This window comes from Pseudorca crassidens, chromosome 2 (genome assembly GCF_039906515.1).
Source record: "Pseudorca crassidens isolate mPseCra1 chromosome 2, mPseCra1.hap1, whole genome shotgun sequence".
Classification (NCBI taxonomy): domain Eukaryota; kingdom Metazoa; phylum Chordata; class Mammalia; order Artiodactyla; family Delphinidae; genus Pseudorca; species Pseudorca crassidens.
The window spans coordinates 44,047,123-44,073,805 of NC_090297.1; the positions used below are offsets into that span (position 1 = coordinate 44,047,123).

The 26,683-nt window shown below is 36.3% G+C and overlaps 1 protein-coding gene across 3 annotated transcripts in view; it reads left to right on the forward strand.

Moving 5' to 3' along the window:
- The window catches only part of SCP2 (sterol carrier protein 2), a 164,345-nt gene that overhangs the window by 49,671 nt on the left and 87,991 nt on the right, over positions 1–26,683 (forward strand). For all 3 annotated transcript variants that reach the window (XM_067726165.1, XM_067726166.1, XM_067726168.1), the window contains 4 exons: positions 11,861–11,924; positions 16,851–16,937; positions 18,102–18,252; positions 19,348–19,495. In XM_067726165.1, the coding sequence (XP_067582266.1) occupies positions 11,861–11,924; positions 16,851–16,937; positions 18,102–18,252; positions 19,348–19,495 (450 nt within the window). The remainder of the gene's footprint in view (positions 1–11,860; positions 11,925–16,850; positions 16,938–18,101; positions 18,253–19,347; positions 19,496–26,683) is intronic.

The window sequence follows — 26,683 nt, forward strand, 5'->3', positions numbered from 1 at the left end:
TAGGCGCGCGGGCTTCAGTAGTTGTGGCTCATGGGCTCTAGAGTGCAGGCTCAGTAGTTGTGGTGCACGGGCTTAGTTGCTCCACGGCATGTGGGATCTTCCTGGACCAGGGCTCGAACCCATGTCCCTTGCATTAGCAGGTGGATTCTTAGCCATTGTGCCACCAAGGAAGCCCTTACTTTATCATTTTATAGAGCACTTATGAAAATATGGCATATATATATTTTCTTATTTATTGACTGTCTCTTCCAACCAGAATCTAAGTCTACAAGGGCCTGATTTTTGTTTATTTTATTCCCTGCTCTTTGACTGTTACCTAGTAGAGTGCCTGGCACGGAGCAGGTCTTCTGTAATTAATTAATCTTCAAAGAAAGACCCTCCTTGATCATTCAGTTGAAGTGGATCCCTCCTGTTATTGTTTTTCATAGTTTCCTGTTGCTTTCCTTCATAGCACTTAGCACTATTTATATTCATACATTTATTGTGTGTGGTTTTACTTGTTTAATTTTTGTCTTCCTTATTTGTCTTATAAACTCCATGAAAGCAGGAACCATGTCTGTTTTGTTTACCTTCAATATATCCAGTCTAGCACAGTGGTTGACATGTAATCTGGCCAGAAGAAAGTTTTTTCCCCCTTCGCTTCTACAATCCCTAGCATATTTAAATATTCAATAAATATTTGTTGAATGAATGAGTGAATTTCCATACCCATATTATCTCATTCAATTCTCACAACAGTCCATTATGGGAGGTGTTATATTAATAGTTATTAATATTACTTTTAAGTACAATCCTGGCTTCAAGATCTCATATATATATTTATTTATATACTCACTTATTTATTTATTTATTTAATTGTGTTGCGAATGTATTCAGCAATTTTTATTTTCTTGAGTTTCTTTTTCTTTCAGGAATGGGTATTGAATTTTGTCAAATGCTTTTCCAGCATCTGTGGATTTCATTATGTCCTCCACTTAGATCTAGTAATAGAATATTTTATTAATGGACTCCTGATATTGAATCAAGGTTGCATGTCTGGAATGAATGCCACTTGGTTATGATGTATTGATTTTTTTTTAATGTGGAGTTAGGCTCTGTCACTATTCAGTGCTTTCAGATCAACATTCATAAGTGATATTGGTTTTTAATTTTCTCTTTTTTAATGTCTTTATCAAGTTTAGGTGTTAATTTTATACTTACTTTATAAAACGAAGTAGGAAGCATTTCTTCATTTTTGGTGCTCTGGAACAATTTATGGAGCATTGGGACTACTTGATCTTTGTAGGTTTGATATAATACCCTGTGACTGTTTTTTTGGTGTGTATGGTTTGTTAGTTAGTTTGTTTTGGTAGTTGCTTGGTAATTATCTATTTATTTATGTTTAAACATTCCATCTCCAGTGGGGTCAATTTTGGTAGTCTGTATTTCTCTGGGAAATTATTCGTTTCATTTAGAGTTTCAAATCTATTTGTATAGAAGTGTGAAAAGTCGTCTTTTACATAAAATTTCTACTTCAGCGGTATTTCTCTCGTTATTTATTATTTTTGTGTATATATGCTTTCTGCTTTTTTTCGTATTAAATTAGGGTAGCAGTTTGTCTCTTTTGTTAAATTTTTCAGAACAATAGGATTTTGATTGATTATGTCTATTCTTTCTAATTCTTTATTCCATTATTTTCTGCCTTTATCTTCCTTGTGATTTTTATTGGTTTATTTTGTTGTTGTTTTTTGAATTGGGAATTGAATTCAATTTTTATCCTTTTAGTGAATAACAGCTTTATTGAGATAAAATTGACATACCATAAAAATTCATTCTTTTAAAGTGTACAATTCAGTGTTTTTTTGTATATTCACAGAGTTGTGCAATCATCACCACTATCTACTTTCAGAACATTTTCATCATCCCCAAAGGAAACCCCATACCCATTAGCAATCCTTTCCTCTAAGGCACCTGGCAATCACTAATCTAATTTCTGTTTTTATGTGTTTGCTTATTATGAACACTTCATTTAAATGGACCCTACAGTATGTGACCTTTTGTGATTGGCTTCTTTCACTCAGCACAGAAAACATTCACAGTTCATTCATGTAGTAGCATGGATCAGGACTTCATTCTTTTTAATTGATCAGTATGTTCCATTTTAATCATTCTTAGTGCTATGTTCTTGTTACAGCTTTAAACATATCACATTGGTTCTGATATGTAGTGTTTTAGTTTTCAGTGTCATTTTTTTCAGAAGCTCTGCAATCATTTGTGTTTCTTCTTTTTGTCCAAGAGTTGTTTTATGGAAATAGTTTAAAAATTTCCAGGTAGACTTAATTTTTACATTTTATTAATAATTACTAGTTTTATTACATTGTGATTTGAGAGTGTTCTTTTAAATTTGGAGTGATTCCTAATTATCTGATGTCCTCTAATGTCAGTGTAGTAAAGTCTTATTTCTGTAGTGGATTTTTTGAAAGATGGACTGTGTCCTCAGATTTCTTGTTTCTTTTTTGTTTGTTTGTTTTGTCTTGTGGGACCCCAGAAATTTCCCTGTTTACTTCTTTTCTCTTTCACCATCCAATTGCCAAAGGGACCTTCCCCCCCACAATTTTTTTTCCCCTCTTTTTTTCTCCTAGAAGCTATACCTTTCAAAGATTACCACCTTGAGTCTCCTGTTCTTTTCTAACCCTTCCTTGTTGTCATGTTTTGATCTACAGGAATATTTTTTCAATATTTTCACTCTTGCAGGGTGTCTTTTTCTTCCTGGTGGTAGTTTCAGAGCAATTGTAGGCCTGCCACTAGCTCCCCTCTTCTCTCCTCTGCAGTATTTTTCAGACTGCCCTTCTTCCCTAGGAGGCTTACTGTGGGAGCGTGAATGACTGCTGGCAGGGATTTGGTCACTTTTTCCCTTTCCCTTTTTTTTTTCTCTTACAGATAATTTGAAGTTTTGTGTTTTCTTTTGTCTAGTTATGCTGAGGGTGTGGTTTTGTGCAGTTTTATTTGTTTTTCTTTTTATTCTGTTTTTTTTTTTTTTTTTTTTTTTTTTTTTGCGGTACGCGGGCCTCTCACTGTTGTGGCCTCTCCCGTTGCGGAGCACAGGCTCCAGAGGCGCAGGCTCAACGGCCATGACTCACGGGCCCAGCCACTCCGCGGCATGTGGGATCTCCCCAGACTGGGGCACGAACCCGGGTCCCCTGCATCAGTAGGCGGACTCTCAACCACTGCGCCACCAGGGAAGACCTATTCTGTATTTTTTTAGAGGATATGGAGAGAGATTTAGGCAGTTTTCATTGCCCGCAGCTAGCTGGAAATCTGTGTTTGGTGTGTTTTCAACCTTTTCTCACGTTTTACGTTACTCAGAGTAGTTGGACAGTTTTTTCTAGTCTAAAGTCTGAAGTGTAAATGTGTAGTATTTTAGTTGAAATGTTATTCTTCATCCAAAAGATTTCTAATGAATTGTAGAATTTCATAGAATTTTAAGTTGTTTGAAATTGCTGTTTGTGAATGTGCTCTAGAAATGAATATGTAAGAATGTTTGTAGTAGCTTACATTCTGCTATAGAATCAGGAGATATTTGTGACTTCAAGGTTTGATTCAAAGAGATTGAGGTCTTTTTATACCACTCATATTCTTAGAACAGCCCAAAATCTGAATTGGCAGTTCAGAGTCAGTAGTCAACAAGCCCTTCATCAGTGTCCAGGATTAGTAAATAATGGTAAGTGATTGGCAGAATATTTTTCAAAGGGTTGCTATCTTCTGTAGATTAACTGGATCCCATAGTAAGGAAACAAGAAGAAAAGACATCAGTACCTACTGAATATCTCCTATGTCAGACACTATGCCAAGTGCTTTTATATAGTTTAGCTGCCCTTCTTCCTACAAATCCGTTTGTGAATTGCTTATAAACCTTCTAATAGATGACAATAAAGCATTTGAACTTCCTGTGACAAGAAACTTGCCACAGAGGCTACTCATTCCATTTTTTTGATCATTCCAATTGTTACAGTGCTCTTTTTCATGTTGAACTCAAATCTCTCTCCCTATAGTTTCTGTCTTCTGAGACTCATAGAGCAAGCCTCTTTCACCTTACAGCCCTTCAAATATCTGAAGCCAGCTTGACTTGTTCCCTTTAACTGTTTCTTATTAGACTTGTTTCATGATCCATCATCCCCATGTTTACATGTGATCGCATGTAAACTTTTCTGGTAATTGCATCACACTGTTGAATCATATTGAGCTTATAATCGAACAGAACCTCAGAGCCTTTCTCATGATTGCTGCTCCTTTTCTTAGGTAGTTTTGGGTGGTCAAGAATAGAACAGGGCATTTAATTAATTACATTCTGATCCATCTCATTGATAAACCTCACTGACGTCTATTTGGATCCAACATTATAGCAGTCTCTCTCAGCTTCAGGTGTGGTTAGCATACCGTTGAATTTTCTTTATTTTTTTAAAAAATAAATTTATTTATTTATGGCTGCGTTGGGTCTTTGTTGCTGCATGCAGGCTTTCTCTAGTTTTGGTGAGCAGGGGCTACTCTTACCCTTTAATTTTCTAATCCAATTTTTGGTAGAAATATTAACCAGAGCATGGCTGAGGTTAGAGGTTAGCAATAGAGACTTTGCTCTAGGTTAATACTTTGATCAGTGCCTGTCATTGATCAGTGCCTGTGTGTTCTGTTGACTCTTAAGATGCTCCATGACGTGAGTCAGTTAAGTTGGAAAATGCTTCATACTTTAACTCCCTTTTGGACAATCATAATACACATGCAATAGTAAAGGAAAGTCTCTAAATGCTCTGCCATAAAGAAATTTATTTAACTTTGTTTAAGCCAGTATTATGTAAACCTGACAGAAGAACCCTCATTTTTATAGTAACACCAAAAAAACCCCGAAAAACAAAAGGGAAAAAAACCCACACTACAGTATTTCCCTGTCTTGTCCCAAAAGATGGCCTGAAAAATTTTGTCTGTTGTCTTGCTGATACTAGATACTATGTTTCATTTGATCTACTAGCCAATACAATAAAAAAGATAATTAATTTGGGTGGATTGGTTCAAGATGGCAGAGTAGAAGGACATGTGCTCACTCCCTCTTGCGAGAGTACTGGAATTACAGCTGACTGCTGAATGATCATCGACAGGAAGACACTGGAAATCACCAAAAAAGGTACCCCACATCCAAAGACAAAGGAGAAGCCGCAATGAGAGGGTAGGAGGGGCGCAATCACAATAAAATCAAATCCCATAACCACTGTGTGGGTGACTCACAAACTGGAGTACAATTATACACAGAAGTCCACCCACTGGAGTGAATGTTCTGAACCCCACATCAGGCTTCCCAACCTGGGGGTCCGGCAACGAGAGGAGGAATTCCCAGAGAATCAGACTTTGAAGGCCAGTGGGATTTAATTGCAGGACTTCCTTCAACAGGACTGGGGGAAACAGAGACTCCACTCTTGGAGGACACACCCAAAGAAGTGTGTGTACCAGGACCGAAGGGGAAGGAGCAGTGACCCCATAGGAAACTGAATCAGACCCACCTGCTGGTGTTGGAGGGTCTCCTCCAGAGACAGGGTGTAGCTGTGGCTCATGGTAGGGACAGGGACACTGCCAGCAGAAGTTCTGGGAAGTGCTCCTTGGCGTGAGCCCTCCCGGAGTCCGCCATTAGCCCCACCACAGAGCCTGTAGCCTCCACTGCTTGGTCGCCTCAGACCAAACAACCATCAGAGAGGGAACTCAGCCCCACCCATCAGCAGACAAGTGGATTAAAGTTTTACTGAGCTCTGCCCACCAGAGCAACACCCAGCTCTACCCACCACCAGTCCCTCCCATCAGGAAACTCACACAAGCCTCTTAGATAGCCTCATCCACCAGAGGGCAGACAGCAGAAGCAAGAAGAACTACAATCCTGCAGCCTGTGGAATGAAAACCACATTCACAGAAAGATAGACAAAATGAAAAGGGAGAGGACTATGTGTCAGATAAAGGAACAAGATAAAACCCCAGAAAAACAATTAAATGAAGTGGAGGTAGGCAAACTTCCAGAAAAACAATTCAGAATAATGATAGTGAAGATGATCCAGGACCTCGGAAAAAGAATGGAGGCAAAGATCGAGAAGATGCAAGAAATGTTTAACAAACACCTAAAAGAATTAAAGAACAAACACCTAGAAGAAATAAAGAACAAACAAACAGAGTTGAACAATACAAAAACTGAAATGAAAAATACACTAGAAGGAATCAATAGCAGAATAACTGAGGCAGAAGAAAGGATAAGTGACTTGGAAGACAGAATGGTGGAATTCACTGCTACAGAAAAGAATAAAGAAAAAAGAATTGAAAGAAATGAAGACAGCCTAAGAGTCCTCTGGAACAACATTAAATGCACCAACATTTGCATTATAGGGTTCCCAGAAGGAGAAGAGAGAGAGAAAGGACTCGAGAAAATATTTGAAGAGATTATAGTTGAAAATATCCCTAACATGGGAAAGGAAATAGCCACCCCAGTCCAGGGAGCACAGAGAGTCCCAGGCAGGATAAACCCAAGGAGAAATAGGCTGAGACACATAGTAATCAAATTGACAAAAATTAAAGACAAAGAAAAATTATTAACAGCAACAAGGGAAGAACGACAAATAACATACAAGGGAACTCCCATAAGGTTGACAGCTGATTTCTCAGCAGAAACTACAAGCCAAAAGGGAGTGCCACGATATATTTAAAGTGATGAAAGGGAAGAACCTACAACCAAGATTACTCTACCCAGCAAGGATTGCATTCAGATTTGACGAAGAAATCAAAAGCTTTACAGACAAGCAAAAGCAAAGAGAATTCAGCACCACCAAACCAGCTCTACAACAAATGCTAAAGGAACTTCTCTAAGTGGGAAACAGAAGAGAAGAAAAGGACCTACAAAAACAAACGCAAAACAATTAAGAAAATGGTAATAGGAACTTACATAATGATAATTACCTTAAATGTGAATGGATTAAATGCTCCAACCAAAAGGCACAGCCTTGCTGAATGGATACAAAAACAAGACCCATATATATGATGTCTACAAGAGACCAACTTCAGACCTAGGGACACATACTGACTGAAAGTGAGGGGATGGAAAAAGATATTCCATGCAAATGGAAATCAAGAGAAAGCTGGAGTATCAATACTCACATCAGAATAGACTTTAACATAAAGAATGTTACAAGAGACAAAGAAGGACACTACATAACGATCAAGGGATCAATCCAAGAAGAAGATATAACACTTATAAATATATATGCACCCAACATAGGAGCACCTCAATACGTAAGGTAAATGCTAACAGCTATAAAAGAGGAAACTGACAGTAACACAGTAATAGTAGGGGACTTTAACACCTCACTTACGACAATGGACAGATCATCCAGACAGAAAATTAATAAGGAAACACAAGCTTTAAATGATACAATACAGCAGATAGATTTAATTGATATTTATAGGACATTCTATCCGAAAACAGTGGATTACATTTTCTTCTCAAGTTCACACAGAATATTCCCTGGGATAGATCGTATCTTGGGTCACAAATCAAGCCTTGGTAAATTTAAGAAAATTGAAATCATATCAAGCATCTTTTCCGACCACAGTGCTATGAGACTAGAAATAAAGTACAGGGAAAAAAATATAAAAAGACACAAGCACATTGAGGCTAAACAATATGTTACTAAATAACCAAGAGATGACTGAAGAAATCAAAGAGGAAATCAAAAAATACCTAGAGACAAATGACAATGAAAATACGACAATCCAAAACCTATGGGATGCAGCAAAAGCAGTTCTAGGAGGAAAGTTTATAGCAATACAATCCTACCTCAAGAAACAAGAAAAATCTCGAAGAAACAATCTAATCTTACACCTCAAGGAACTAGAGGAAGAACAAACAAAACCCAAAGTTAGCAGATGGAAAGAAATCATAAAGATCAGAGCAGAAATAAATGAAATAGAAACAAAGAAAACAATAGCAAAGATCAATAAAACTAAAAGCTGGTTCCTTGAGAAGGTAAACAAAATTGATAAACCTTTAGCCAGACTCATCAAGAAAACGAGGGAGAGGACTCAAATCGGTAAAATTAGAAATGAAAAAGGAGAAGTTACAACTGACACTGAAGAAATACAAAGCATTATAAAAAACTACTACAGCAACTCTATGCCAATAAAATGGACCACCTGGAAGAAATGGACAAATTCTTAGAAAGGTATAACCTTCCAAGACTGAACCAGGAAGAAATAGAAAATATAAAGAGACCAATCACAAGTAATGAATTTGAAACTGTGGTTAAAAACCTTTCAACAAACAAAAGTCCAGGACCAGATGGCTTCACAGGTGAATTCTATCAAACATTTAGAGAAGAGCTAACACCTATCCTTCTCAAACTCTTCCAAAAAATTGCAGAGGAAGGAACACTCCCAAACTCATTCTATGAGGCCACCATCACCCTGATACCAAAACCAGACAAAGATACTACAAAAAATGAAAATTACAGACCAATATCACTGATGAATATAGATGCAAAAATCCTCAACAAAATACTAGCAAACAGAATCCAACAACACATTAAAAGGATCATACACCATGACCAAGTGGGATTTATCCCAGGGATCCAAGGATTCTTCAATATATGCAAATCAATCAGTGTGATACACCATATTAACAAATTGAAGAATAAAAACCATATGATCATCTCAATAGATGCAGAAAAAGCTTTTGACAAAATTCAACACCCGTTTATGATAAAACTCTCCAGAAAGGGGGCATAGAGGGAACCTACCTCAACATAATAAGGGGCATATACAGCAGACCCACAGCAAACATCATTCTCAATGGTGAAAAACTGAAAGCATTTCTTCTAAGATGAGGAACAAAACAAGGATGTCCACTCTTGCCACTATTATTCAACATAGTTTTGGAAGTCCTAGCCATGGCAATTAAAGAAGAAAAAGAAATAAAAGGTATACAGATTGGAAAAGAAGAAGTAAAACTGTCACTGTTCGCAGATGATATGATACTACACATAGATAATCCTAAAGATGCTACCAGAAAACTACTAGAGCTAATCAATGAATTTGGTAAAGTTGCAGGATACAATAATTAATGCACAGAAATATCTTGCATTCCTATACACTAACAACGAAGATCAGAAAGAGAAAGTAAGGAAACAATCCCATTCACCATTGCAACAAAAGAATAAAATACCTAGGAATAAACATACCTAAGGAGGTAAAAGACCTGTACTCAGAAACTGTAAGACAGTGATGAAAGAAATTAAAGGTGACACAAACAGATGGAGAGATATATCATGTTCTTGGATTGGAAGAATCAATATTGTGAAAATGACTATACTACCCAAAGCAATGTACAGATTCAATGCAACCCTATCAGATTACCAATGGCATTTTTATAGAACTAGAAAAAAAATCTTAACATTTGTATGGAGACACATAAGACCCCGAATAGCCAAAGGAAACTTGAGGGAAAAAAACAGAGCTGGAAGAATCAGACTCCCTGACCTCAGACTATACTACAAAGCTACAGTAATCAAGACAATATGGTGCTGGCACAAAAACAGAAATATAGATCAATGGAACAGGATAGAAAGCCCAGAGATAAATCCACACACCTATGGTCAACTAAACTATGACAAAAGAGGCAAGGATATACAATGGAGTTAAGACAGCCTCTCCAATAAGTGGTGTTGGGAAGACTGGACAGCTACATGTAAAAAATGAAATTAGATCACTCCCTAACACCACACTCAAAAATAACTCAAAATGAATTAAATACCTAAATGTAAGACCGGACACTATAAAACTCTTAGAGGATAACATAGGAAGAACACTCTTTGACATAAATCATAGCAAGATCTTTTTTGACTCACCTCCTAGAGTAATGGAAATAAAAACAAAAATAAACAAATGGGACCTAATGAAACTTCAAAGCTTTTGCACAGCAAAGGAAACTATAAACGAGACAAAAAGACAGTCCTCAGAATGGGAGAAAATATTTGCAAACGAATCAATGGACAAAGGAGATTAATCTCCAAAATATATAAACATCTCATGCAACTCAGTATTTAAAAAAAAACAACCCAGTTGAAAAATGGGTAGAAGACCTAAATAGATTTCTCCAAAGAAGACATACAGATGGCCAAGAGGCACATGAAAAGCTGCTCAGCATCACTAATTATTAGAGAAAGGCACCTCAATACTACAATGAGGTACCACCTCACACCCATTAGAATGGACATCATCAGAAAATCTACAAGCAACAAATGCTGGAGAGGGTGTGGAGAAAAGGGAACTGTCTTGCTCTGTTGGTGAGAATGTAAGTTGATACAGCCACTATGGAGAACAGTATGGAGTTTCCTTAAAAAACTAACAATAGAATTACCGTATGACCCAGCAATCCCACTACTGCGCATATACCCGGAGAAAACCATAATTCAAAAAGACACATGCACTCCAGTGTTCACTGCAGCATTATTTGCAATAGCCAGGTCATGGAAGCAACCTAAATGCCCATCGACAGGCAAATGGATAAAGAAGATGTGGTACATATATACCATGGAATATTACTCAACCATAAAAAGGAACGAAAATGGGTCATTTGTAGAGACGTGGATGGACCTAGTGAGTGTCATACAGAGTGAAGTAAGTCAGAAAGAGAAAAACAAGTATCGTATATTAATGCATATATGTGAAATCTAGAAAAGTGGTACAGATGAACTGGTTTGCAAGGCAGAAATAGAGACACAGTTGTAGAGAACAAATGTATGGACACCATGGGGGGAAGTGGGGGATGGGGGTGGTGCTGGGATGAATTGGGAGATTGGGATTGACATATATGCACGAATATGTATAAAATAGGTAACTAATAAGAACCTGCTGTATAAAAAAATTAAAATTCAAAAAAAAAAGATATGAATTTGATTTGGCTTGTTCTTACTGGACCCGTTCTGACTGCCTCTGGATCAGTCACTTACTCTTATTGGTATGAGATCACTAGTGTGGTCTCTACCTTTTTCCATTTTTATTAGAATTGAGAGAAGATTTGTTCAATTATATGTATGTCATTTCTGCTCTGAAGATCACCCTCCTTGACAGAAAAGGTAGAGATAAAACAGAAATGGGGACTCTCCACTTTATTGTGCTGTGTATTAACTTAATATTATCAGCTCCGATCAGTGCACTTTTTCATTCCTTGGTCTTTCTAGTTCCAAAGGAGGATTCAAAACCTATTTTATTCTGTTTCATCTTCTTAAAAATAATAAACAAGACTTTTACAAATTTTACTTCATTAATGTGCTTGCTTTTATTTTCGGACACTACTCTTTGAACTTTCTGTTAAAGAATTTAAAAAGTATACACTTTTCTTGTTAGACTAACTCTTCTGAAGACCTTTCTGCCTTATCATAAGGCAAAAGAAGTTCAGGCCCTAGAGGTTTGAATTGTAAAATTCACTTCGTCCAGGGATGTTGGGATGTTTTGGCAGACTCCTTGAAGTATTGCTGGCAGTGCTTTCCTGCCTTATAACCACTGTGGTCCTAGGCTATATTTTCTGGGTTTTGAAAGTAGACCCTAGTTGTACTAGGTTGAATAGGCCAGTTTGAACTATTTTCATATCATATGCTTATTTGTTGAATCAATTCATGAAATACACCCCAGTTTAATTATAAAGAAATGTTTATGTGAGGGATCAGTGTTGAAGTTTCCAATACTGGTATCTATGCATGGGAAAATGTGGAAATATTAGAACGATACTGAGTATCATGGCAACATTTGTTAACAAGCAACAGGAAAGCATTAACTCACTAATAGAAGTTTGCTTTCTCTACAGGAACAAAACTTGAACACTTTGCAAAAATTGGATGGAAAAATCATAAACATTCAGTTAATAACCCGTAAGTATTTCAGAGATATGAAATAGTGAGAATCTGGGTTATCCTGCTATGTAATATGCAACTTTATACTTGAAAAGCAAATGTAAGACCTCAGAGATGTTAACTAGAATGTTTTTCTTCTTATGAAAGGCTTGTGCCCAAGTAAACTTTTGACTACTTTTCAGTTTAGGTTTTGGTCTATTTATATTTAAAATGCCATTTAAGCTTAGTTGCTCTTTTAAGAAAGAATGTGAATGGCTAGCGTTAAAAGAGGTAATTGGTCATAGGTTCTAACTCTAGTAAATGAAATTTATTATAATAATTTTAGTTGGAAATAACCAGGCCCCATTTTAAACCATTTTTTAAAACTTTTCTTAGTTTGTTGTGATCAATTAAAATGTCTGTAAAACACGTATTAGTGGTTGTTTTAATTACTTTATATTAAATTATTTGCATTTTAATTATGTTAGTGTCATTAACTCTTACTCTGATAGAATAATATGGTTATTTATATCCTAAAAAATAGTCTGAAGTAAAATTACATCATATGTATTACTGATAATTAATCTTTGAATCCATAGTGCCTAGTGCAATGCATGGCTCATAGCATGTACTTAATGGTTGCTGAATAAAATTGGTTCACTGGGAAATGAATTAGTGCCACACAAGTAGAATCTCTACAAAAGCAAACCACTAGGCAATAACAGAATAGTAGCTAACTTTATTAAATGCCAACTCTGTGTCACTGTGCTAGGTGCTTTTATGTACATTTTCATTTAATTCTCTCAAGGACCCTATAAGGTAGTTATTTTTATTCTTATTTTATAGATGATGAAAATAAGGACTACAGAAATTAGGCAACTTGCTCAGGATCATTCTAAATAGTGGTAAAATAGTGTTTATATTTTTCCTTCTACTAGATTATAAACTCCTTGAGGGCAAGAGCCATCTCTTATCTTTATGTTCTTAATGCTTAGCACAGAGTCTGGAACATAATCAGTGCTCAGTAAATTGTTTCTGAACTATTAAACAAATTTTGCCATGTTTAATAAACATAAAAACATGATAAGGGACATTTTATACCACAAGTGGGTCATTACCACATATTTCTATGCTACTACTTGTTCTCCTCATTCTTCTGATTTTGAATTGATATTTGAATTCAGGGTATACCTAATTAACAAATAATATCTACTCCCATGCCCTAAATTTAGTGGTATTTTGTGAAAGATCTAAGGGTGTTGTGGAAGCTTTGGTTAATTCCCTTGCTTATATAATAAAATAGAAATTCCTTCATATGAGATAACAAGCCTGTTATAATTTGGCCTCGTTCTACCTTGCTGGTCTTATTTCCTGCCACTTCCCTGGTTATTCTCAATCTCATCTCTCACAAGATTACTTGGTATTTCTTAAGTGTATTATACTGTGCTTGTTTCTGTGTTTTTAGTTATGCTGTTAACTCTCCCTGGAATATCCTTCTCCCCTTCTCTTGTTTGGCAAGTATCTACTTACTCATCAAGTCTCAACCCAAATATCATTGCTTCTCTTAGTACCTTCTTAAATAGGCATAATTATTTTTTCTCATGAGCTTCATTGTACTGTCTGTATATGTCTGTTAAAACATATCACACTGTATCATACTTATTTATAAATCTTTCTCCTCTGATGATGATGATCCTTGAGCAGAGATTATGTCTCATCTTTATATCTTCAGTACCTAGTAGGGTATTGGAACATAGTATATGCTCAATAGAACTTTGCTGTTACTGAATAGTAGTTAGGATAAGCAGTCTTAAGCCCATAAATATGGTCTAGAGCTGATTTCTTTGTCCTTAGAACTTGGAGGACCATTAAACATCCTTGTGATTTCCTGAAACTAGTAAGGAACTGTACCAACATATTGAGGAGTTGACAGTATGCAGTTTCCTGGCTTTGAGGCTCCAAAGAGCAGCTCTTGACCTTCCCCAGAGAAGCAAAACTTCCAAGTCTTTCTTTTACTTAACTCCCTGCCTAACCAGGTACTCATTTATCCACTCATTACAGCATTCTTCTAAAGGATTTTCATTCACTCAGCTATTATGTATTCAGTAGCCTACTATGTGCAAGACGCTGGTAAAGCTACTAGTGATATAGCAGTGAACAAGATGGGTAAATTCCTTGTCCTCATGGATCTTCTGCTATGTATTATAAGTTCTCAATTATGTTGAATAGGCAAATGTTACTTCTTTCTTTTTTTCTTTTTTTTTTGCGGTACGCGGGCCTCTCACTGTTGTGGCCTATCCCGTTGCGGAGCACAGGCTCCGGACGTGCAGGCTTCAGACCCGCAGGCTCAGCGGCCATGGCTCACGGGCCTAGTCGCTCCGCGGCATGTGGGATCTTCCTGGACCGGGGCACGAACCCGCGTCCCCTGCATCGGCAGGCGAATTCCCAACCACTGCGCCACCAGGGAAGCCCGGCAAATGTTATTTCTGAATGTCAGCTTCATCATTTAAAACTCACTGAAACAACCAAGAATAGCCTTCTAGGTTTGGCTCAAATTTCAGATGCTAACTTCTTACACTAGGTTTTGCTTGACTAGTGAAGAAAGATAATGCTGTGTTTGCTGACCAGTCATTAGAGATAACCTGTTACATATTTCTAGGAAGATTGAGTTAAGAACCTTCTCAAGTGCTTCCTCATAGATTATAAGAATACCTAAAGGCAGTGAGAATCTGTGATCAGTAGTATAAGATTAGGGATAGCTTCTGCCACTTGAGCCTTCAGACCTGTGTCTATAACTCTCCCTCCTTACTATCTCTTGAATTCATTACTTCTTTCCATCTTTTTTTTTTTTTAATTTTATTTTTTGGCTGCACCGCACGGCATGTGGGATCTTAGTTCCCTGACCAGGGATTGAACCCACGCCCCCTGCATTGGAAGCATGGAGTCTTAACCACTGGACCTCCAGGGAAGTCCCGCTTCTCTCCATCTTTTACTTCCAATTCCCTATTTTAGGCCCTTATCATTTCTTGCCTTAATTATTGCCTCAATCTCTTAGTTGGTTTACTTGCTTTTGGTAATGCCTTTTTAGTGTCCCTTTTCCATACCACAGCTTTCTTGCTGAAATACAAATCTGGTCATGTCACTCCCAGCTTAATATCCTTTAGTAGTTCCTAATTGTTTTCAGTATAATGTAAACACCGTATACTGGCCTTTCATGATCTGATCCTTGTTCATGTCTCCTGCCCCCTCTTCTTCATCTTGCCTCCATATTCCTTCCCAGATGTCACGCTCTAGCTTCAATAAACTGTTTCACCTCAAGAGGCTTTGCATGTGCTGACCCTTTTGCCAGGAATTCTCTACCTCCTATTTCCTCTTATATGCCTAATCTCAGAGAGGAAGCCCCCTTTGGTATCTGGGTTTGATGTGTATCCTGTTGGTCCCATGGCACCCTGTATAACATTTCTGTCATGGCATTTATCATACTAGAATGGTGTATTTATTGCTGTGGATTCAGACTGAGTTCCTTGAGGGTAGGGACTATGTCCATGTCCCCACTGTCTAGTACAGGATCTGGCTTAAATAAAGCATGTTTTTGAAAGTTGGTGATGGTCAAAGTTAGCTTCAGAAGCAAAGGTGCAGACAGTAGTATGCAGATCTCAGTTACATGGGCTTGATTTCTAAACACTGGAATTGCTTAATTTCCATACCAGTTGAAGTTTGCTTTTAGAAACTCCCTTATTGTATCTATTTGTGCTGCTGTCTTTCCAGAGCAATTTCTAAAACCATCTGATTATATTGTTAGAGGCACCAAAGGGGATGAAAATAAGTTTCTTCTTGGCAGTGATGAGAAAGGAAATGTGTTTTGAAGAATGCAGATATTTTATTATAGGTTTTATACATTTATTTAAGAATGCCATTAGCTTTCATTAAATGTAGTTGTATAATATTATCACCACAAAAGTTGGCTGAATTGCAAGTCATTTAATTTTGCTTTTAAGGAACTAATATTTTTGTAATTCTTCAGGAAAAAAAAAGGTATTTTATTTTAACCTGCAACTGGTTTGACACCAACTGCGTGTACTGCAATTTAATTCTGGTACCTGCCACCCAGAGTTAATGCAGACTCTATGAATTAAGACTTCACAAGACTGCTCTCACTTTAGATGCCAGATGAAGTAGGATCCCCAGGCCACCTGCACTTCTGACCAACTGGCTATAAATTCAGTGGTTCCCATGATCCTCTCATGTTTGATAATTCACTAGAATGACTCACAGAACTCAGGAAAGTACTGTACTTACTGAGGAACAGCCAAATGAAGAGGCACATAGGATAATGACTGGGAAGGTTCCTAGTGCAGAGCTTCCATGCCCTCTTCCCATGGAGTCAGGGCATAACACTCTCCTGTGAAGGTACTCGGCAACCAGGTGGCTTCACCAAGCTTCAGTTTCTAAAGTTTTTATTGGGGCTTCATTATACAGGCATATTCAATTAAATCATTGGCCACTAGATCTCTAGGTCCCCCTCTTCTCCCTAGGGGTCAAACTGGTTCAATAGTCCCAATCTTGTATTCGCATGGTTGATCTTTCTGGTGACCAGACCCCTGGCTCATCCCTCCCTTATCCCCCAGCTAACAAGGGGACCACCACAAGTCACCTAATTAGCATAACAAAGACACTTCTATTACTCAGGAAATTCCAAGGGTTTTAGAATCTCCATGCCAGGAACCCAGGACAAAAATTAGACAAAAGTTTTTTATACAACATGATATTTTGGAGTTAGGAATTTTAATAATTCAATTCAAATGACTTATTTATTGTAGATTGAAATGGTTTATTGAAAGCCTATCTTTCGTTTGTGAAAAGAGTATTTGTGTGTTATTCTCTCTTTAACTTCTGGACCAGAACATCTTCAACAAAAATTGTGATTGCTACCTCACATTCTGTAACTACTTATTTTATATTTAGGTATTCCCAGTTCCAAAAGGAGTACAGTTTAGATGAAGTGATGGCATCTCAAAAAATTTTTGAGTTTTTGACTATCTTACAATGTTGGTAAGAAAAACACATTTTAATATTTAATAGAAGTACTGTGCCTTCTCCCCACCCCGCCCCCCCATCCCTTGGGTAGACTGTAGGCTCTGTATCTGGGTATATCTATATCTATATCTGCTTTTATAGAACTCCTACCAAGTATAGTCCTTACCCTGGAGTGAGCACCCTTGCTTCCTATTCCTGTCTAGACACAGATTGTCTTTTCTCTTGGAAAATTATATATTTTACTTCCTTTTCTCATGACTTCCAGCTACTCTGTTTTAATAGTATTTATTCATTTAAATGTGGCTTGGGAGGCCAGTGGAGTCCAAAGGTTTTTCCCTTGACCATTTTGTTTTCTCTGCTGTGTATTTCTACTGTAGGAAATTTTACTCAATCATACTAACTACGAGTAAAGGTAAAACAAGAAAAAAAATCAAAGCTCTAATAATGATAGTAACTCTGTCTTGAAAATTGCTTGACAATATCTGTCTCCTGGAAGACTGAGTTAGTATTGCATAGCTCCTACCTGTGCCTAACTCTCACCTGGATGTGTCCTGGAGTTACTGTCTGGGATGCAAGTGAACAAGTGACGTCCATTTTTATCTGTAGCAGTATGAGTGTCTGCCCATTTTTAAAGTACAGCTCAACTCACAGAAGGCTTCTTGTGTCTGCTGCCTTCCTTCACAGCTGCTCTGAGGAAAAGGTCTATTTTGAGGAGATCTCAAGAGTCTTAACCAAACCATGGGCTTTCTGGTATCTCCTGTTCCATCCTTTCCCAGTTTCCAAAAGGATTCCAAGACTGATTATTTGGGAGATAGCAAAGTTGGAGCTAGTTAGGCCTATAGTAGAATCTTTATTAGCTCAGGAATAACCTTGTGGACTCCTCAGAAGTCACCAGAAAATACCTTATGTATTTGCAGAGGCAAATCTGGGATTCTTTGCAATAAGAACTTTTTGGGAGAGACCTTTAGAGACCAAGCAGTGACTGATAGCATTTAAATTCTTGTTAGAAGTTCAGTCTTCAGGTGTGAAGCATGTATAATTTTTAACTGCAGATATTACAAAGACAGTCCAGTGACCAGCAAGCATACACCCAGCCTTTCCACACTGAAAGAACTCCTAGACTGAAATCCTAAGACCGAGGTGAACCAGGTATAAATAACTATTTTCACCTCCTCTTAGTCCCACTTCAGATGGTGCTGCAGCGGCAATTTTGGCTAGTGAAGCGTTTGTACAGAAGCACGGCCTGAAATCCAAAGCTGTGGAAATTTTGGCTCAAGAGATGGTGACTGATATGCCAAGCACGTTTGAAGAAAAAAGCATTATTAAAATGGTGCGTCTGAGATTCTGTTTTATTAATCAGTCAAGGGATTTCTTTTTCAAAATTTCAAGGTGACATCATGTCATCAGCTCTGAACGTTATTTGCTTGAAAAAAATTGGTCTAGAAAATTTAATATTATAATCCATCCTTAAGAATCTGTTAAGGGAAAATAACTGATAAGAACATATGCATGCACTTTTAACTAACTAGTGTGCTGTTTTTAAAAATTTTGAGTTGCCTAAATATGCCCAGAACTCCAGTCTTACAGAGTTAAGGGAAAAACAAAGATATTTTCAGGAACTTTTTTGCACTTTAAAAATCACTGATTGAAGATTGAGTACAAAATGGAGGAAGTAAAAAAGATAAGAATTCTGACCTGAGTTAGTTGAATATTTGAAGATGCATACATATATACACATATAAAAATTGCATTATGTACACACACATATATAAATAAGCATATGGTTTATGTTAGAGTTTACAAAATGATTTTACAACAATGCTTTGAATTTTAAAATGTTTCTGTAACTTGCCCAAGATCACACAAGCTAGGGTGTGGCAGAGGTGAAACTTATACTCAGGTTTTCTGATTGTAGTACATTTTCCATCACATCACAGTTTTATTCCTTGGAAAAGAGGTGAGTTTGCATGTTATTATCTGAGACCAAAGGGGTGTTAATAGCATGAATATTGGAAAAATGGTTTGAATCCTATATGATCTTCTAAAAGAAGATTGTTTATTTTCATATAGAAATTCACCCATATTTTTCAGTGTATCTGAATCATAATGATCTCTTGATAAATCTCTTCAACCTATCTACCACAACTATATATTGTGGTTTGATAGAGTTTTTGTAACTTTGCACAGGATATGGCATGAGGAATTGTAAGTCCTTTTTATAGGACAAAATGTAATGTGTATGTTCATTCTCCCTCCTGGATATTCTTTTATTTGGACTTTCTGTGTAATACAGAATTAACTGAGATTTCAATATTTATGGTCAGTTCTCAACTGTTAAGGTTATACATATTAATCTCTTATAAGCCTTATATAAAAGTCCCAGTTTTGATGCCCTTAATTTATTTATATATGGTTTTGGTTTTAGGTTGGCTTTGATATGAGTAAAGAAGCTGCCAGAAAGTGCTATGAGAAATCTGGCTTGAGACCAAGTGATATTGATGTAATAGAACTTCATGATTGCTTTTCCACCAATGAACTTCTTACTTATGAGGCACTGGGACTCTGTCCAGAAGGTAATATCTTTGATGAGATGCAGATTAACTTACTACATGTCACTGAGAACATTTCACTTTCATCATAAAACAAAACAATTCACTAATTGCCTTTCCCTCCATGTTGACTCTGCCACACTGTGCAAAGCGAATGGAAGCTATCCTGATCTTGGACTTCTAGAACATGTAGTCTTGGACAGTACCAAATGAGATGACAGAGTATACAAATAATTTGTTTTATGTAAATCAGGGGTACTTGTAATGCACTGTTAAGTAAAAAAAAAAAAGGATAAAAAAAATCACATATGTAATTCCAGCTATTTCAAACTGTTTGAATAAAGACCTGAAGAAAGGAAAATGGAAAGACTAGTTGGTGGGATCTGGAGGATTTTTTTTTTTCTTTTTGTTTTTAAAGTGGTTGTACCATTTTCCATTACTACTAGCAGTATGTGAGATTTCAGTTGTTTCACATTCTCATCAACACTTGATGTGGTCAGTTTTTAAATTTCAGCCATTCAAAAGAGTATATAGTGGTGTTTTATTTTAGTTTTATTATGCATATCCCTCATGACTAGTGATGTTGAGCATCTTTTCTTGTGCTTGTTGGTCATTCATATATCTTTTGTGAAGTGTCTGTTCAGACCTTTTGCCCTTTGATTATTGGGTTACTTGTCTTTATTGTGTTGTAAAATTTATATAAAGGTATATTCTGGATACAAGTAATTTGTCTGATATATGTGGGCTGTGAATGTTTTCTCCCAGTCTGTGGCTTACCTTTTTGTTTTATTAATAGTGTCTTTTGAAGGACAAATTAAAAAATTTTTGATTATCAATTACATATTTTCTTATCAATTTTTTTAATGGTTCAGGCCTTTTACATTCCAAGAAACTTGCCTACTGCAAGGTTATAAAGATTTTCTTCTATTTTTATTCTAGGAGTTCTGTAGTTTTAGATTTTACATTTAAGTACATGATCTATTTTGAGTCAATTTTTATGTTTGGTGTAAGGTAGAGGTTGATATTACTCTTTTTTTCCCCATACACATATTCAGCACCTTTTATTGGAAGGACTTTTCTCTCCCCATTGAATTGCCTTGGCACCTTTGTCAAAAATTGCCCATATATGTGAGGGTCCGTTTTTGGATTCTCTGTTCTATTCCAATGATCTACATGTCTACCTTTTCACCAATACCAAGTTAGTTTGGCTACTGTGTTTATTCTACTACACTCTACTATACTATACTATATCAGATAGGATAAGTTCTCCAATTTTGTTCATTTTAAAAATCATTTTGGTTATTTTAGGTCCTTTGCATCTCCATGTACATATTAGAATTAGTTTGTCAATTTCTACAAAATAAAAAGCTTGCTGGAATTTTCATTGAGTCTGTAGATTGATTTAGAGAGAATTGTCATCTTAACAATGTTGAATCTTCCAGTCCATTAGATGTGTATATGTTTCCATTTGTTTAGCTCTCCTTTAACTTCTATTAGAATGTTTGTAGTTTTCAGTATAGCCCTTAGGTGTCTTTTGTTAGGTTTATTCCTTGGTATTTTATGGGTTTTGGCATAATTTTTTTTTTTTAAACTTCATTTTCCAATGTTTGCTGATAGTATATAAGAATACAATTGATTAAAAAAAGCTTGGAAACCGTAACTTTGCTAAATTCATTTGTTCTAGTTGTTATTTTGCAGATTATGAGTGATTTTTCATATAAACAATCATGCCATTTGCCAACAACAGTTTTTTGTCTTCCTTTCTGATCTTTTTATTTTTTCTTACCTTACTGCAATGACTGTGAGCTCTAGTACCATACTGAATAGAAGAGGTGAAAGTGGGCATCATTACCTTATTCATGATCTCAGGGGATGCACTTTAATATTTTACCATTATATATAATGTTAGCTATAGGTTTTTTGTTGATACCATTTATCATGTTGAGAAAGTTCCTTACTATTCTTAGCCTGCTGAGGTTTTTTATTTTGTTGTTGTTTTGTCATCAAGGGGTGTTGAATTTTCAAAAAATTCTTCTGCATCTATTAAAATGATCTATGTGGATTTTGTCCTTTATTCTTTTCACATGGTGAATTACATTAATTTTGAGTGTTAATCTAATCTTATATTTCTGGGATTAATCCTACCTTTTAATATATTGTTAGAATCAATTTGCTAGCATTTTGTTAATGAAATTTGTTTATATATTCATGAAGGATATTTGTCTGTAGTTTTCTTTTTTTCCAAGTTGTTTTATTCCAGTCTCATAAAATAAATTGAGCAGTGGTCACTCATTCTCTATTTGCTGAAGTAGTTTCTGTAAGATTAGTGTTAGTTCTTCCTTGACTGTTTCATTACCAGTATAATCAAGTAGATTAAAGTTTTCTTTGGGGGGGATGTTTTCAATAAATTAAAATTTCTTAATAGATATAGGCCTATTTATAATTTTATTTATGTACTTATTTTTTAACATCTTTGTAGGAGTATAATTGCTTTACAGTGGTGTGTTAGTTTCTGCTTTATAAAAAAGTGATTCAGCTATACATATACATATATCCCCATATCTACTCCCTCTTGCATCTCCCTCCCACCCTCCCTATCCCACCCCTCTAGGTGGTCACAAAACACTGAGCTGATCTCCCTGTGCTATGTGGCTGCTTCCCACTAGCTATCTATTTTACATTTGGTAGTGTATATATGTCCATGCCACTCTCTCACTTTGTCCCAGCTTACACTTCCCTCTCCCCGTGTCCTCAAGTCCATTCTCTACATCTGCACCTTTATTCCTGTCTTGCCCCTAGGTTCTTCAGAACATTTTTTTTTTATATTCCATATATATGTGTTAACATACAGTATTTATTTTTCTCCTGACTTACTTCATTCTGTATGACAGACTCTGGGTCCATCCACCTCACTACAAATAATTCAATTTCATTTCTTTTTATAGCTGAGTAATATTCCATTGTATATATGTGCCACATCTTCTTTATCCATTCATCTGTCGATGGACACTTAGGTTGCTTCCATGTCCTGGCTATTGTAAATAGAGCTGCAATGAACATTGTGGTACATGACTCTTTTTGAATTATGGTTTTCTCAGGGTATATGCCCAGTAGTGTGATTGATGGGTCGTATGGTAGTTCTATTTTTAGTTTTTTAAGGGACGTTGGTACTGTTCTCCACAGTGGCTGTATCAATTTACATTCCCACCAACAGTGCAAGAGTGTTCCCTTTTCTCCACACCCTCTCCAGCATTTATTGTTTCTAGATTCTTTGATGATTGCCATTCTGACTGGTGTGAGGTGATACCTCATTGTAGTTTTGATTTGCATTTCTCTAATGATTAGTGATGTTGAGCATCCTTTCATGTGTTTATTGGCAATCTGTATATCATCTTTGGAGAAATGTCTGTTTAGGTCTTCTGCCCATTTTTGGATTGGGTTGTTTGTATTTTTGAGATTGAACTGCATGAGCTGTTTATATATTTTAGAGATTAATCCTTTGTCAGTTGCTTCATTTGCAAATATTTTCTCCTGTTCTGAGGGTTGTCTTTTTGTCTTGTTTCTGGTTTCCTTTGCTGTGCAAAAGCTTTTAAGTTTCATTAGGTCCCATTTATTTTTGTTTTTATTTCCCGTTCTTTAGGAGGTGGGTCAAAAAGGATCTTGCTGTGATTTATGTCATAGAGTGTTTTGCCTATGTTTTCCTCTAAGAGTTTGATAGTGTCTGGCCTTACATTTAGGTCTTTAATCCATTTTGAGTTTATTTTTGTGTATGGTGTTAGGGAGTGTTCTAATTTCAGTCTTTTGCATGTAGCTGTCCAGTTTTCCCAGCACCACTTATTGAACAGGCTGTCTTTTCTCCATTGTATATTCTTGCTTCTTTTATCAAAAATAAGGTGACCATATGTGCGTAGGTTTATCTCTGGGCTTTCTATACTGTTCCATTGTTCTGTATTTTCTATTTTTGTTCCAGTACCATACTGTCTTGATTACTGTGGCTTTGTAGTATAGTCTGTAGTCTAGGAGCCTGATTGCTCCAGCTCCATTTTTCTTTCTCAAGATTGTTTTGGCTATTCGGGGTCTTTTGTGTTTCCACACAAATTGTGAAATTTTTTGTTTTAGTTCTTTGAAAAATGCCATTGGTAGTTTGATAGGGATTGCATTGAATGTGTAGATTGCTTGGGGTAATATAGTCATTTTCACAATGTTGATTCTTCCAATCCAAGAACATGGTATATCTCTCCATCTGTTTGTATCATCTTTAATTTCTTTCATCAGTCTTACAGATTTCTGGATACAGGTCTTTTGTCTCCTTAAGTAGGTTTATTCCTAGGTATTTTATTCTTTTTGTTGCAATGGTAAATGGGAATATTTCCTTAATTTCTCTTTCAGATTTTTCATCATTAGTGTATAGGAATGCAAGAGATTTCTGTGCATTAATTTTGTATCCTGCTACTCTACCAAATTCATTGATTAGCTCTTGTAGTTTTCTGGTAGCATCTTTACGGTTCTCTATGTATAGTGTCATGTCATCTGCAAACAGTGACAGCTTTACTTCTTCTTTTCTGATTTCGATTCCTGTTATTTCTTTTTCTTCTCTGATTGCTGTGGCTAAAACTTCCCAAACTATGTTGAATAATAGTGGTGAGAGTGCACAACCTGGTCTTGTTCCTGATCTTAGAGGAAATGGTTTCAGTTTTTCACCATTGAGAATGATGTTGGCTGTGGGTCTGTCATATATGGCCTTTATTATGTTGAGTTAAGTTCCCTCTATGCCTACTTTCTGGAGGGTTTTAATCATAAATGGGTGTTGAATTTTGTCGAAACCTTTTTCTGCATCTATTGAGATGATCATGTTGTTTTTTGTTCAATTTGTTAATATGGTTTTTCACACTGTTTGATATGTGTGTATTGAAGAATCCTTGCATTCCTGGGATAAACCCAACTTGATCATGGTGTATGATCCCTTTAATGTGCTGTTGGATTCTGTTTGCTAGTATTTTGTTGAGGATTTTTGCATCTATATTCATCAGTGATATTGGCCTATAGTTTTCTTTCTTTGTGACAGCTTTTTCTGATTTTGGTATCAGGGTGATGGTGACCTCGTAGAATGAGTTTGGGAGTGTTCCTCCCTCTGTTATATTTTGGAAGAGTTTGAGAAGGATAGGTGTTAGCTCTTCTCTAAATGTTTGGTAGAATTCGCCTGTGAAGCCATCTGGTCCTGGGCTTTTGTTTGTTGGAAGGTTTTTAATCACAGTTTCAATTTCAGTGCTTGTGATTGGCCTGTTTTTATTTTCTATTTGTTCCTGGTTCAGTCTCGGAAGGTTGTGCTTTACTAAGTATATGTCCATTTCTTCGTGGTTGTCCATTTTATTGGCATATAGTTGCTTGTAGTAATCTCTCATGATCCTTTGTATTTCTGCAGTGTCAGCTGTTAATTCTTTTTCATTTCTAATTTTATTGATTTGAGTCTTCTCCCTTTTTTCCTGATGAGTCTGGCTAATGGCTTATCAATTTTGTTTATCTTCAAAGAACCAGTTTTTAGTTTTATTGATCTTTGCTACCGTTTCCTTCATTTCTTTTTCATTTATTTGTGATCTGATCTTTATGATTTCTTTCCTTCTGCTAACTTTGGCAGTTTTTTGTTCCTCTTTCTCTGATTGCTTTAGATGTAAGGTTAGGTTGTTTATTTGAGATGTTTCTTGTTTCTTGAGGTAGGATGATATTGCTATAAACTTCCCTCTTAGAACTGCTTTTGCTGCATCCCATAGGTTTTGGGTCATCGTGTTTTCATTGTCTCTAGGTATTTTTGATTTCCTCTTTGATTTCTCCAGTGAGCTCTTGGTTATTTAGTAGTGTATTGTTTAGCCTCCATGTGTTTGTATTTTTTACATATTTTTTCCTGTAATTGATATCTAGTCTCATAGCGTTGTGGTCGGAAAAGATACTTGATACGATTTCAGTTCTCTTAAATTTACCAAGGCTTGATTTGTTACCCAAGATATGATCTATCCTGGATAATGTTCCATGAGCACTTGAGAAGAAAGGGTATTCTGTTATTTTTGGATGGAATGTCCTATAAATATCAATTAAGTCCAACTTGTTTAATGTGTCATTTAAAGCTTGTGTTTCCTCATTTATTTTCATTTTGGATGATCTGTCCATTGGTGAAAGTGGGGTGTTAAAGTCCCCTACTGTGATTGTGTTACTGTCGATTTCCCCTTTTATGGGCTGTTAGCATTTGCCTATCTATTGAGGTGCTCCTATGTTGGGTACATAAATACTTACAATTGTTATATCTTCTTCTTGGATTGATCCCTTCATCATTATGTAGTGTCCTTCTTTGTCTCTTATAATAGTCTTTATTTTAAAGTCTATTTTGTCTGATATGGGAATTGCTACTCCAGCGTTCTTTTGATTTCCATTTGAATGGAATATCTTTTTCCATCCCTTCACTTTTAGTCTGTATGTATCCCTAGGTCTGAAGTGGGTCTCTTGTAGACAGCATACATATGGGTCTTGTTTTTGTATCCATTCAGCCAGTCTGTGTCTTTTGGTTGGAGCATTTAATCCATTTACATTTAAGGTAGTTATCAATATGTATGTTCCTATTACCATATTCTTGATTGTTTTGGGTTTGTTATTGTAGGTCTTTCCTTCTCTTGTGTTTCCTGCCTAGAGAAGTTCCTTTGGCATTTGTTGTAAAGCTGGTTTGGTGGTGCTGAATTCTCTTAGCTTTTTCTTGTCTGTAAAGTTTTTAATTTCTCTGTCAAATCTGCATGAGATCCTTGCTGGGTAGAGTAATCTTGGTTGTAGGTTTTTCCCTTTCAACACTTTAAATATGTCCTGCCACTCCCTTCTGGCTTGCAGAGTTTCTGCTGAAAGATCAGCTGTTAACCTTATGGGGATTTCCTTGTATGTTATTTGTTGTTTTTCCTTTGCTGCTTTTAATATTTTTTCTTTGTATTTAACTTTTGATAGTTTGATTAATATGTGACTTGGCGTGTTTCTCCTTGGATTTATCCTGTATGGGACTCTTTGCGCTTCCTGGACTTGATTATTTCCTTTCCCATATTAGGGAAGTTTTCTACTATAATCTCTTCAAATATTTTCTCAGTCCCTTTCTTTCTCTCTTCTTCTTCTGAGACCCGTATTATTCAAATGTTTGTGTGTTTAATGTTGTCCCAGAGATCTCTGAGACTGTCCTCAATTCTT